Source organism: Mustela nivalis, assembly GCF_964662115.1.
Source record: "Mustela nivalis genome assembly, chromosome: 3".
In the NCBI taxonomy this organism is placed as follows: Eukaryota; Metazoa; Chordata; class Mammalia; order Carnivora; family Mustelidae; genus Mustela; species Mustela nivalis.
The window spans coordinates 132894044-132909430 of NC_139022.1; the positions used below are offsets into that span (position 1 = coordinate 132894044).

Sequence of the window (15387 nt, forward strand, 5' to 3'; positions counted from 1 at the left end):
AACTAGTATCTTACGAACTTGTTGTAGGGCTGTCCCATCATGGGTTTGTTCTTCCAGAATCTCTTTTAACCACCTCTTAGGCAGAGCTTTATATATTCACTACTTACTATTACTTGGCCTAAAACTACTGCTCTTTCCAGTTTCCACCTGCTCAGATCCTTTTGGTAATAAAGCCACCCCTATGTGCTGAGAGGTTTAGATATCTTAAAAATTGACTTCTTAGAATATTACACATTTTCAATGTTTTTTTTTTTTTTCTCTGTGTATCATTATAGCAATTGACAGCAACAAAGCCACAGTCAGGATATCTAGTCTCAAGAGAAAGATGCAGAAAGCTCATTCTATTGCCCTATTCTCTTCCAGCACAGTCAAGCACTTCCATACTTCACTATTTGGCAGTATCTCCTTTAATTCTGTATTTTAACCTAGGCTTAATTATGCTTTTCTTAACTTACTTTGATTCGTCTGCTATGATATTTATGATTTCTACCTTCATAATCTATATGTTTTCTCCTTATTCCTTTTTCTAAGACCTCTCTTTTATCTGCTTCTATCCACAGTTAAATGCCTTATGAGACCACTTGTATTTACTTCAGCTAATATTTTCTCAGTTCTGACTTGGAGTTTCTTTACAGATCTTAGGTGGCATTCACCTAAGATTTACTTCTATTAATTTTGTCAATCTGGAATAGAACACTCTGTGAACTTGCCATTATACCACAGTAGTGTATATATTCTTAACATATGTGCTATGAAAATGAATTGGGGTTCAGACATCTTACAGTCTTTTGTGTCAGAAGGGGTTTATTGAGTCTTTCTGTTCTTCTCTCTGTTCTTCTTTCAGTTGCCTTTTACACTGTAATGACTATTCCATTGATTCCACTGGGTTTCTTCTTTCTGTGATAGAGTCACTTAGCATTGACTTTGAGGTCCCTCAGATATGACTCCTTCAATTTTCCTTTGGACTGCCTAATTTTTATTTGCACTTATACACTTGGACTTCTTATTTTACACATTTGGACAAGCTTTTCATCTTTAAAGGATGTCTTTCCTTTTTGATAGGTTCTCTCTGATTTGCTCAGTTAACCATTAAAACTTTCTGATTTATTTGAGGCACAATTTTTCCTTCTGGTTTTTAGCATTATCATATAAAATAGCCTTCATTTTTTAATGAACTCTTAATTTTAGCTATCCCTATTAGCTTTATTCCCCCTAGCTGACATCTGTATTTCCAAAAATCTAATAACCCCAGGGTGGACTTTTTTGTCTTTTCTTGTTGTTGTTAAGATCTTAATATAAATATGTTGTGATCACTACTGCCTATATATTTCATATACAGAATTCATGCACTTTATATTAGTCTTTATCCATTATTTGGTTCTCAAAGTTATCTCATTTTACTGTGTATTCTACTAAACCTATTTGTTCTAATAAACAATTATGTGTTATGTATTATAATACATAAGATGCAAGCATCTTAGTATATTTTTATCTCATGAAGTTAATCTATTTGAAATCTAGCAATATAATTTGGTATTCTCCCTTGTTTTGGTGAATATTTCTATCTCAGATGTTTTCTCAGTCTGTAGTATATTCCACTGTTATATATGCATGCCTGCCTACCTATCCCCATTACATAATGTTTATTAAGTACTAAATATAGGTCAAACTCTGTGTTTGAGATAGAATACAAAGGTATCTGGATAGTCTCCTATTGAAGAGCTTATAGGGTAGTTGTAGAAAGAATAGATAACAATACAAGTAATTTTACTATTTCTTTCATGGCATCTATAGCACCTTATATGTTATTATTTCTATGACCAATGCATTGTGTCCACTGTGTCTTTCATATTTAATTCCATATTCCAAGCTCTTCTATTTCTCATTTCCAAAAATGATTACAGCATGATAATCCAGAATTCTTTTTAGATATCTTTCTTTTATCATATGTCTTTGATGCTGGCTATGCCAGCATTCTCATTTTATATTAAATATCAAATTTGTTTATTTTAAAGTCTTCTAGAACTCTGGTGGAAGCTATATTTATTTTAGGCTGGCTTTTATTTTTTTATAAAGATATATATATATATATTTATTTTTTTTTTAAGATTTTATTTATTTATTTGACAGAAAGAAATCACAAGTAGTTGGAGAGGCAGGCAGAGAGAGAGAGGAGGAAGCAGGCTCCCTGCCAAGCAGAGAGCTCCATGCGGGACTTGATCCCAGGACCCTGAGATCATGACCTGAGCCGAAGGCAGCGGCTTAACCCACTGAGCCACCCAGGCGCCCCTAAAGATATATTTTTTAATTTATTTATTTGACAGAGAGAAATCACAAGTAGATGGAGAGACAGGCAGAGAGAGAGAGAGGGAAGCAGGCTCCCTGCTGAGCAGAGAGCCCGATGCGGGACTCGATCCCAGGACCCCGAGATCATGACCTGAGCCGAAGGCAGCGGCTTAACCCACTGAGCCACCCAGGTGCCCTAGGCTGGCTTTTAAATGTCACTTTATACATAATATGAATTTTCTGGTGAATTATTTTGTTCTCTACATTTTATTTCTAAAGCCCAAAATTGGTTTGCCTTATTATATTATCAGTTGACATCTTTCACTCTTCTGAATTTATATTTTCTCTAAATTTTTAATTTAAAACGTTTACTACTATTTTAGTTGTTTGGTAGTAGATATATGGTACTTTTTCAGTTATTTAACTGAAACAAACCAGAAAACCTCCATTATTCTGATACTGTTATAATCCAAAAAAGTCTGGCCTTCTCTTTGCCTTAAGATCCATTCCAGCAAAGTATCATGTCCATGAGAAACACAAATCTAGGCTCAAAAATTCTTTGAAAAGTGAAGTAGTTCTTTATTGTAGGTTTTCTTGATGGGGGCAGGGAAGGAAGAATCACATGGTTCAACATACTCCAAGTCATCTAGGGGCTCCTCGTTACCATTGTTTCTTTACAAATTCTCACTTTTTTTTTTTTTAAAAATCAGTTCCGTGTTTATCCCAATTCTCCATTCCCCATCTCTGTCTCTGTGTCTCTGCCTGTTACTCCATTTCTCTCCCCTCTCCTTCTCTCTCTGCCTCTCTTATTGTTCAGACACATGCTGGTCCTTCTCTCCAGACTACCTCCATACAACTTTTTCTTGTAGAGAAATTTGGTCTGTTCTCAGTTTCTGCCATTCTTCATTCCTTCACTATTTATCTCAGTCACACAACAAAAGCCTCATCGCACCCTCTGTCCAGTCAGTACAGACAGTGGATTCTTTCCCTTTTGGAGAGATGGTGGGGGAGTATTGAAAATTAATAACTTCTTTTGTTCCTGTCATATTATATCATAGATCTAGAATTCTTCTAGATCTCATGTAATGATTAGATAATGCTAGCTGCTTTATAAGCACCTAAACATAATGGTTTAAACAGAATTATGGTTTATTTTTATCCATTTAAATCTAAAATAGGTATTTCTAGTCAGTGTACAGATGTCTTTGAAGGAGTGACTCCTGGGCACAAACTACTTCTCTGCTGTGGCACTGCCATCTTTCATATGTGGCATCCAAGGCCACTGGACTAGTGTGCATGAATCTACAGAACAGGAAAGAGCATGGAAGATAATACCTGAAGGTTTTCAGGGGTCAGGCTCAGAAGTGGTGCACATCTCTTCTACCTTCCATTAGGTAGCTCTTGGCCACATGGCAACTCCTCTGACTGCAAGGGAGGCTGGGAAAGATAATTTAACTATGTGCTAGAAGAAGAGAAAACAGATGACTGGCTAGTTTTTTCAATCCCTTATCTAAAGTTTGATACATTAGAGCTCTGTCCTTCCCACAAGTCTTCTCTCTCCACTGACAGTTTATGGAAATGCCTAGATGTTGCAGACTTTAACTTCCTGCTTAGCAACCAGAATTTCAACATTTAGGACATCTTCCTTATACTTCTATGTAACTCTCTATGCATCTATTTTATTTTTAACCTCAGACCAAAACAGTGCCTGACATATGTTGGTTACTTGGTGAATATTGAGTTAAAGGATGCACGATTTATCATCTCATGCCTCGTACTGCTTTTTTTTTTAGAAATATCTTCGGTAAAAAAGAACATTTCATGTCAGCTAAAAAATGAGTTCCTTCTTTCTTCAGTAACTAAAACAATACCAGTTGGTCTATATAACTTTACTTTGCCTAGGAAGATCATACTTCTTTACTGAGGACTAAGAGCTTCTTGTACTAGCTATAGGGAGGAGAAGCCTGGGTCAGAGGTCTAACTTTTAGGAGCAGATGTTTTGAGTACAGTGATAATTCAATTACAAGTCATTCTGGCTTCATGGTTGTTTAGATAAGGGAGTTCTCCTTATAGCAGATCAGTGGTAGAAGTGCTATCAGGTATAGGTTTATTTGTTAGGGTTTCTTTTCCCCCATCTAGCCATAGCTTTCTAACTATTATTAGCCAAGTTCCATGCCAAAAACTTGGATACAGGTTTGAAAGAAAGTGCTCCTGCTCTCAAGCTTCCAGTTTTGTGGGTAGGGGCGGCAGAGAAGCAAGTAACAGAGATTTATAACATTTTGTGATAAGTTATAGACTTACATGTTCTAAGGGAACATGGAAGAGGGAAATTATTTTATGCTTGATCAATCAAGAAAGGTCTAAGGCCTGTGCCTCATGGGGGCCGGGGGAGGGGGGCGCACATAACCTTAACAACTATGAGTCAGGACAGCTTCACGCACACCCTGACCCTATGTTGTCTGTGCTTGACTGAGTCAGGGGCCATTTTTGAAACAGATAGATCGATCTCTTAATTCCCTACTTGCAGGTTTAGGAGGAGCATTGTATTCTTATTCTGGAGAGAAAGAAGGAAGCAAAGGCCTTCCCTGGGCAATGCTAAGAAAAGATCTACATTTCTTTCAGCCTCTTGCAGAGACATATTTCTAATCATAGTCTGTTCTTGGACTGCACTGGAGATCTAACTACACTGGAATAAAACAGATCATGACTCTATTGCTGTGGCTTCCCTCTATATTTCTTTGGAAAAGTTTAATTAAGTTTAGGCTAAATGTGCTATTTGAATAACTTGGTGACTCACTCAATTAGTAGTCCTCTCTTGTTCAAGAGCATGATTGTTTCACCTACCTATTAAATTCTGCCATATTTGTTATGCCTTGCTGCAAAATACTGTTTTCATATCTGTCACAAATTGTTGACCTGTGGCAAGTCCTCTTCTCACCTGGGAATTTCCTTTTGTAATAGCATTGACATTGAATGCAATGAAGCAAAATAATTTTACTGGCTGTTTATTTTTTCAGTTAAAAAATTAAATGTAATTCTAATGTCAATTTAATATAGGGAAGTATATGCAATAGTAGAAAAATGACCCATATACTACCCTGAAATCTCAATATTCAAAGGAAGGTTTACATATTTACACAATAGAAAATTCAAACAGTACCAGTAGATATATAATAAAAGTCTACCTGTCCATTGTCCTGTCCCTTCTCCCAGATGACTGTTCCTTAGAAGTAACCACTGTCAGTAGTTTCATATTACTTTTTTAAAGAAACATTTATATATACACACATTAGCATTTGTATGTTTTCATCTTCCACTCAATCACTCAACTTTAGTCCTTTACTTATCCTTTCAGAAATATTTGCTGAAGGCCATACAGACTTTTGAGCCCTGGATGTACAGCAGGGAGCAAAACAGAACAGGTCTCTCTTCTCATGGCACTTAGAATCTAGATGGGAAAGAGAGACAAAAATATATATATATAAACAATTATTTCAAATTGTTCAAATTCTATAAAGGAAATAGAGTGGTGTGGTGTGGTAATGTTATTAGGTGAGATGGTTAGTGAGGACTTCTGGTTGTACAGTTTATTAAATTCTGGATAAAGAAAAACATGGAGCAACTCAATTAATGCCAGACCTATGCTGTTTTTATTTCTGAAGGTGACGCCCCACCTGCCATCCAACTGCCCACACCTGCGGTCCAGCGCCCAAGCCCCATCTCACTTTTCCAGCCCAGCGTCTCCAGTACTGCCCAGGTGGGCATCCAGGCTCCAAGCCTGCCCCTCCGTCCAGCACTCCCACCCCAGCGCTTTGCGGGGCCCTCCCAAACAGACACTCATCGGCTGCACTCCGGAGCCAGTCGCTCCGTGAAGAGACCTACTCCCGTCTCTCTGGAGAACACCAACAGGATTCCAACTAGTGCAAGTACTGCCCATGCCAGATTTGCGACCTCAACCATCCAACCTCCCAAGGAGTATCCCAGCGTTTCCACTTGTCCCAGAAGTGCTCCAATCCCCCAGGCTCCTCCTATTCCACACTCACATGTCTACCAAGCTCCTCCCCTTGGCCATCCGGCCACGTTGTTTGGGACACCACCACGATTTTCTTTTCATCACCCTTACTTCCTACCTGGACCTCACTACTTCCCATCAAGGTAAATGAACATTTTTTTTCTTTCACCTGAAGACACATACAGCTAATGAATTTTTACCTCTGAAGGTACTCCTTATTTAGAAAGGGACTCCCTCAATTCTGGTTGGAATCTGATTTAGATTAGAGGCTGAACAGGGGCCAGGCAGTTAATATAAATACATGAATGAGGCTAGATGAGGACTAGGAGGCCAAAGAGAGTTCATACCCCATCTAATGGGGTAGCTGCTACTCAGCTGTAGCTGATGGTCACCACAAGATAATACAGGCTCCAATGTTGTCAGATCTGATTTTTTTTTGAAGAATCAGTTATAAGGGTCCTTAAGATCATTTACTTACTCTCCCCATACCCTATTCATAGACTTGTGCTTCTCAGACTTATTTTTTGTGTATCATTCTTAGGTGATCTTGTTACAATGAAGATGCTGAGTCAGTAGGTCTGGGGTAGAGCAGTATCCTATACCAGGGTATAGTAGGCTTGATATTCTGCATCTCTAACAAGTTCCCAAGTGATGCCAGTTCTATTGATTTGTAGACCAAACTTTGAATAGCAACACTATATAGGAAAGTGCTTGGTCTGGGAGGTTTAATGACTTGTTCAAAGTTACACAGTTGTCTTTTTAACCCAAAAAATTCCCATATAAATTATCAGTGAAAGAATTGATTTTTATAGGAAAGCATCTAGGGAAAACAAATTTATAATTTTTCATTTTGGAGTGCTAGAATTTAGCTTCCTATCAAATACTCTAATATAGTAAAAGTTCTACTTTTCAATTGTTAAGCGCATAAGCCGATAGTTACTACTGAGATTCGAGTGTTACATGTTCAGTACCAATCTTCTATTGTTACTTATTTAGGAAAGTAAAATTACTTCCCACATAGACATACCAATAGCTCAAAGAACTTTTCAGGTATATGTTACATTACTCCAATTCATAATAAGAGTGCTTGTTTTCAAGGCCTTACCTCAGTTTGCCACAACAGTTCCCCATTTTATGGTTTAGTGGCGGTCGAGGTGTCGGTGACTCATGTTCTGGTGCAACTTTTTGCTGTTAGAGGAAGCAATATAGACATTTTTTCTCAAAGTGTTATGGTTGTGAATTTTGATTTATTTGGTGGCTTCCTGAAGAATTGGTTCAAGGGCTTGCCTTTGTTTCATGAACCTCAAAATACTCTCAGGGTTTGAGTTGTCTTTCAAGTGGTGTTTGTGAAAAATATTCAAAGGCATACGCTACTTCAGCTTTCTGAGGGTAAGGGACAACAGTTGGGGCAAGCAGGAGGCACACTGAAAATCCTAGAAGAGGCTGGGAAGGAGGTACATGGGGAGTAAGAGCTTTGAAAAGCTCTTACATATATACTGCGAAATCCAGAATGGCACACACACATCCAGGGCTAGACACATATTCAACAAGCACCTGAGAAGACTGTAAGCTTTCACCTCTGACTGATCTTTAGGCTCTGTGTAAGTAGAAAACTGAGTCTAAGAAAGAACTGTAAACAGCCTGGACAAGCACTGAAGGAGTACCCCAATTCAGAAACAATCTGCATAGACTGGGAGAATGTTTTTTACTCTGTTTTGCTTTGTCTGGTTCTACATGTTTAAGGAAAGCTCTGCCAAATCACTAAGATAATGGAACAGAGACTTAAATAATCACAAAAGACAGAGAATGAAGTCTTTACAAAAAGTCTAGAAAAGTGACCAATGAAACACGTAAGTACAACTCAAAAGAAACAACAGCATCATACCCTGGGGAGGGGCAGAAATCTGATTTTTAGAAATACTGTATTATAATACTAAAAACGTCCAGTTTTCAACAAAAATTCCTATGCATGTAAGGAAATAAGAATATGGTATCTACAAGGAAAAAAGTTAACAGAAACTATCCCCAAGGAAGCCCAGACATTGGATTTACTAGACAAAGACTTTAAATCAACTGTCTTGAGCTAAAGGGAAATAAAAGAAACTATGGACAGAGAACTAGATGAAACAAGGAGAATAGAGTACCACCAAATAGAGAAAAAAATCAATAAAAATACAGAAATTATAAAAAGGAACCAAATAGAAATCTTGGATCTTAAAATTATAGTAACTGAAATGAAAAATCACTATGGAGAACCAGCAGCATGTTTGAGCAGACAGAAGAATTAGTGAATATAAAGTGATTAGAATTAGTGAATATAAAGTGAAAGAATTAGTGAATATAAAGAATTAGTGAATTTAAAGAATTAGTTAATATAAAGATCAATATAAAAATATAATTAGTGAATATAAAGATAGGTCAATTGCAATCATCCAATCTAAGAGGCAGAATTAAAAATAGTTAAGAGTAAACAGAATCTAAGGGACCTGTGGGACACCATCAGATCTACCAACATAATAATCAGAGTTTCTGGAGAAAAGGTGAGAAAGGAAGGGCAGAAAGAATATTTAAAGAGATAGTGGCCAAAAATGATCCAAATTTGAAGAAGGATGTGAATCCAAGAAGTTCAATGAATACTAACTAGGATAAATACAAAGAGATCCACACTGAGATACATTATAATCAAGCTATTAAATATCAATGATGAAGAAAGACTCTTGAGTGCAGTTAGAAGAAAATGACTTATCTTGTACAGGAGATTCTCAATAAAGCTAACAGCCAATTTCACATCAGAAACCATGGAGGACAGAAGGCAGTGGGATACAAAGTGCTGAAAGAAAAAAGCCATCAGCCAAGAATTCTATAATTGACAAAGTATCCTTCAAAAATAAAGGAGAAATAAAAGCCTGCCAGATTACAAAAGTTGAGGAATTTCAGAACTAGTAGACATGTCCTACAAGAAATGCTGAAGGCGGGGGGCGCCTGGGTGGCTCAGTGGGTTAAGCCTCTGCCTTCGGCTCAGGTCATGATCTCAGGGTCCTGGGATCGAGCCCCACATCGGGCTCTCTGCTGAGGAGGAAGCCTGCTTCCCTTTCTCTCTCTCTCTCTGCCTGCCTCTCCATCTACTTGTGATCTCTCTCTGTCAAATAAATAAATAAAATCTTAAAAAAAAAAAAAAAGAAATGCTGAAGGGACTACTCCAAGCTGAAATGAAAAGACACTAGACAGTAACTCAAAGCCAAACAAAGAAATAAAGAACAGTGGTAAAAGTTACTATATAGGTAGTTATAAAACCCAGTGTTACTGCATTTTTGGTTAGTAACTTCTCTTTTTTTTTTCTGTATTATTTAAAACGTAAATGCATAAGCAATTATTATAAATCTATGTCAATGGATAAATAAAGTATGTATATAATTAATGACAATATAAAGTGGGAGTGATGTTTTATACAGAGTTTTCATATGCCAATAAAGGCAAATATCAGTTTAAATTAGATTGTTATACATTTAGGATTTTAATTGTAATCTCCAAGGCAACCATTTAAGAAAATAACTAGAAATATGCAAAAAGAAAACAAGGGAACACAGTAGCCCTCTAGAAAAATCCATTAATTTGAAAAAAAAATCCATTAAGTATAGAAGAAGACCTTAATGGAAAAACTGAGGAAAAAATAAAAAATTGACATATATAAAGCAAAATAGCAAAATGGCAAAATAAGTTCTTCCTTACTGGTAATCAATTTAAATATAAATGGATTAAACTCTCTAATTAAAAGCAGAAATTGGCAGAGTGTATTAAAAATAGTATCAAAATATATTCTATCTGCAAAAGACTCACTTTAAATCCAAAGACACAAATAGGTTGAAAGGGGAAAAAATAAAAGAAGATATTCCATGCAAATAGTAACCAAAAAGAGATGGGCTTCTATAATAATATTAGACAAAATAGATTTTATGTCAAAAATTGTTACAGTAGACAAAGAAGGACATTACATATTGATAAAAAGTTAATACATTAAAAAGATACAGTGATTATAACCGTATACATATGCAACAAAGGGCCCCAAAACATATGAAGCCAAAATTGGCAGAATTAAAGAGAGAAATAGATAAACTTAACAATGACAGTTGATGTCTTAAATATTTTTTTGAGATATAACTGATATATACCATTAGTTTCATGTGTACAACATACATTTTTTTTTTGCTTGTTATGAGAACTTTTAAGATTTAGTCTCTCAGCAACTTTCAAATATACAACATGGTATTATTAACTATTGTCACAATGCTGTACATTCTGTCTCCAGGACTTATATATCTTATAACTGGAAGTTTGTAACTTTAGACCACCTTCACCCTTTTTTCCCATTTCCTCCCCCATACCTCCTTTGGCAATCACCAATCTGTTCTCTATGAATTCATGTATTTTTAATTTCCATGTATAAGGGAGATCATACCATACCTGTCTTTCTGTGACTTATTTTACTTAGCATAATGTCCTCAAGATTCATCCATATTATTACAGGATTTCTTCCCTCTTATACAGCTGAATAATATTCCATTGTATGTATGGAACCTCTGTACATGTACATGGGAGTACAGTTATTCTTTCAAGTTAGCGTCTTTATTTCCTTCAAATAAATACCCAGAAGTGGAATTGCTGGATCATAAGACAGTTCTATTTTTAACTGAGGAATGTTCATATTATTTCTCATAGTGGCTATACCAATTTACTTTACCACCAATAGTGCACACAAGGGTTCTCTTTTCTCCACATCCTCACCAACACTTGTTAGTCCTTATCTTTTTTATAAAACTATTTTAACAGGTGTAAGGTAATGTCTCATTGTGTTTTTTTATGTGCATTTCCCCGATGATTAGTGACGTTGAGGTACCTTATCATGTACCTGTTAGCCATCTGTATGTCTTCTTTGGAAAAATGTCTATTTAGATCCTGTGCCTATTTTTTTTTTTGAGATATGTTGGTATTTTTTTTAAAATCTTTATTTTTTTTATAAACATATAATGTATTTTTATCCCCAGGGGTACAGGCTGTGAATCGCCAGGTTTACATACTTCACAGCCTCACCATGGCACATATTCTCCCCAATATGTGCCTATTTTTTATTGGATTGTTGTTTTGTTGCTTTTGACTTGTATGAGTTCTTTATAGATTTTGGATATTAAGGCCTTATTAGATATATGGGTTGCAAATATTTTCTCCTATTTTGTAGCTTACTGTTTCATTTCATTACTGGTTTCCTTTGCTGTGGAGAAGCTTTTTATTTTGATGTGGTCCCACTTGTTTATTTCTGTTTTTATTGCCTTATGATGTCAAGCCCAAAGCATCATCAGCAAGACCAAAGTCAAGAAGCTTACTGCCTATGTTTTTTTTTTTAGGAATTTTATGATATGGGGTCTTATGTTCAAGTCTTTAATCTTTAATTTTTGGGGTGATTTTATGTATGGCATAAAATAGGGCTTTCATTATTTCCATGTGACTGTTCAGTTTTCTTAACATCATCTATTGAAGAGACTATCCTTTCCTGATTGTATATTCTTGACTCCTTTGTAAATTAGTTGACCATGTATGTGTGAGTTTATTTCTGGTCTCTCTATTCTTTTCCGTTGATCTGTGTCTGGTTTTATGCCAATACCATATTGTTTTATTATAGCTTTATAATATAGTTTGAAATCAGGGAGTATAATGTCCCTAGCTTTGTTCTTTCTCAAGATTGCTTTGACTTTGGGGTCTTTTGTGGTTCCATACAAATTTTAGGATTGTTTGTTCTATTTCTGTGAAAAATTCCACTGGAATTTTGATAGGGGTTGCATTGAATCTATAGATTCCTTTGGGTACTATAGACATTTTAGCAATACTTCTTTTGATCCATGAGCACAGAATATCTTTCCGTTTATTTATGTTTTCTTCAGTTTCTTTCACCAACATCTTATCATTTTCAGCATACAAGTCTTTCACCTTTCTGGTTAAATTTATTTTTAGGTATTTTATTCTTCTTGAAGCAGTTGTAAATGGGATTGTTTTCTTAATTCCTTTTTATAATAGCTTTTTTTTAGTGTATAGAAATGCAGAGGATTTTTGTTTATTCATTTTGTATCCTCAAACTTTACTGAATTTGTTGATTAGTTCTAACTTTTTTTTCAATGGAATCTTTAGGGTTTTCTAAGTATAATATATCAGTGCAAATAGAGACAGTTTTACTTCTTCTTTTCCAGTTTGGGTGCCTTTTATTTCTTTTTCTTGCCTGGTATCTCTGGCTTGGTGTTCCAATACTATGTTGAATAGAAGTGGCAAGTGTGAGCATCCTTGTCTTACTCTCTTCTTTTTTAAAGATCTTATTTATTCATAGAGAGATCGTAAAAAGGGGAGGGCAGAAGGAGAGGTAAAGAAAGAATCTTAAGAAGGCTCCTTGCTCAGCATGGAGTCTGACGCAGGGCTCAATCCCACGACCCTGAGATCATGACCTGAGCAGGAATCAAGAGTTGGTTGCTTAACCGACTGAGTCACCCAGTACCCCTCCTAAACGTTATCTTAGAGAAAAAGCTTTCAGCTTTTAACCATTGAGTATGATGTTAGCTGTGAATACTTTCAATAATGGATAGATCATTCCTCCAAAATGAATGAAGATTATAAGGAAATAGAACACTATACAATACTGGAAAGAACAACTACATAATAGACATATATAATGTTTCACCCAATGTTTGAATATAGATTCTTCATAATGGCACACAGTTGCACATAGGATAGACCATATGTTAGATTACAAAGCAAGTCTCAGAAGTACTTAAAAAGATTTAAATCATACAAAGTTTCTTCTCCAACCCTGATAGAATAACAGAAAAATTATTGCTGCCATGACCTACATTCAAAAAGAAGATCTCAAATCAACAAGAATGTTAAAACCTAACTAGAGCAAACAAAACCTTCTCTTCTAAAAGAAGAGCGAACAAAACCTAAAGCTTGCAGAAGGAAAGGAATGATTAGAGAAAAGTAAAGAAGAAAAAAGAGAGTTTAATGAAATAAAAGAAAATTAACAAAAGTTAGCTTTTTAAAAAGATCAATTGAATTGATCAAACTTTAGCTAGACTGACTAAGAAAAACAGAGAAGACATAAATTACTAAAATAAGATATGAAATTGGGTACATTGCTACCAACTTTAAAGAAATAAAAATGACTATAGGAGAATACAGTGAATAATTGTACACCAACCAGTTAGATACCTAGATAAAGTGGACAAATACGTGAATTATCAAAACTGACTCAAGAAGAAAATGCAAATCTGAACAGACCTATATTAAGAGGTTGAATCAGTTATGATGAATTTGAGAAACAAGACACAGGATTATAGGGGAAGGGAGGGAAAAAAGGAAACAAGATGAAACCAGAGAGGGAGATAAACTATAAGAGACTCAATCTCAGAAAGAAACCAAGGTTTGCTGGAGGGGAGAGGAGAGGGATGGGGTGGCTGGGTAATGGACACTGGGAAGGGTATGTGCTATAGTGAGTACTGTGAGTTTTCTAAGACTGATGAATCACCAACTTGTACCCCTGAAACAAATAATACTTTATAAGTTAATTTTTAAAAAAGAGATTGAATCAGTAATCAAAAACCTCCCAGCAAAGAGAAGCCCTGGGCTAGATAGCTTCATTGGTCAATTCTACCAAACACCAATTATCAAATTCTTCCAAAATATATGAGGGGACACAGCTAGGACCAACATTACTCTGCTACCAAAGCCAGACAAAGATACCACATATTACAGACTAATATATCTTGTGAATATAGTTGTAAAATATGCTTAATAAAATGCTAGCAAACTGAGTCCAGCAGGATGTTAAGAGGATGATATACCAAGACCAAGTGAGATTTACCCTAGCAATGTATGTGTGGTTCAACATCTGAAAATCAGTGTAATACACCTTATAAATAGAATGAAGGAACAAAACCACCTGATTATCTCAATTGATGCAGAAAAAAAAAGCATTTGATAAAATCCAACATCTTTTTTTATTATAAAAAACAATTCCTGATTTCAAAACTGAATCGTCAGGCTAGGAAGAGAAGAGAACTTCCTCAGCATGAAAAGAACTTCCTCAACATTGAACAAAACCCAAGGTTAATATCATCTTCATTGATGATGGACCAAAAGCTGTCCTCCTGAGACTGGGAACCAGAAAAGGATGTTTGCTTTCACAATTGCTTTTCAACATTGTACTAGAAGTTCTAGCCAGAGAAATTAAGCAAGAAAAAAAAAAAAAAAAAAAAAAGACATCGAGAAGGGAGTTGGGGGAAATTGGAAGGGGAGAAGAACCATAAGAGACTGTGGACTCTGAAAAACAATCTGAGGGTTTTGGAGGGGTGGGGGGTGGGAGGTTGGGTAAGCCTGGTGGTGGGTATTATGGAGAGCACGTATTGCATGGAGCACTGGGTATGGTGCATAAACAATGAATTCTGGAACACTGAAAAGAAATTTTAAAAATAAATAAAATTTTTTTTAAAAGACATCCAAAACAAAAGAAATAAAATTATCTCTTTTTACACATGATCCTATGTATGGAAAATCCTATATAAAGAAAATCCTAAAGAATCTGCAGAAGTTTATTAGAGCTAATGATAAGTTGCAGGGTATAAGATCAATATACATAAATCACTTGAATTTTCTATACATTAGCAATGTGCAATCCAAAAAGGAAATTAAGAAAACAATTCTATTTAAAGTAGCATCAAAAAGACTAAAATACCTAGGAATAAATCTAATGAGGGAGAGGCATAAGACTTACAAACTGAAAACTACAAATCATTACTGAAAGAAATGAAAGATCTAAATAAATGCAAAGTATTTATGTTCATGCTTAGAAGGCTTTCTATTGTTAAGAAGACAGTACTTCCTGAAGTGATTTGCAGAATCAATACAATCCCTCTCAAAAATCCCAATGACTTATTTTTACAGAAATGGAAAAGCTGACCCTAAAGTTTATATGGAACTGTAAGTGACCCAGAATAGTTTTAAAACAATCTTGAGAAGGGGAAACAAATTTGGAGGACTCACAATTCCTGACTTTA

General features: G+C 35.6%; 1 protein-coding gene and 1 long non-coding RNA gene across 3 annotated transcripts in view; one reads left to right on the top strand and one right to left on the bottom strand.

Annotated features, from left to right (window-relative positions):
• Positions 1-15387, top strand: part of SOX30 (SRY-box transcription factor 30) — a 36070-nt gene that overhangs the window by 6538 nt on the left and 14145 nt on the right. The window contains exon 4 of one of the 2 annotated variants that reach the window (XM_082725009.1): positions 5949-6441. The exons of the other annotated variant lie outside the window; for it this stretch is intronic. Within the exon in view, the coding sequence (XP_082581135.1) occupies positions 5949-6441 (493 nt within the window). The remainder of the gene's footprint in view (positions 1-5948; positions 6442-15387) is intronic. 2 annotated transcript variants of the gene reach the window in all.
• LOC309861784 overlaps positions 5276-15387 on the bottom strand; it is a 64993-nt gene continuing 54881 nt past the window's right edge. Inside the window, exon 4 of the long non-coding RNA XR_014310204.1 lies at positions 5276-5734. This is a non-coding gene — a long non-coding RNA (uncharacterized lncRNA). The remainder of the gene's footprint in view (positions 5735-15387) is intronic.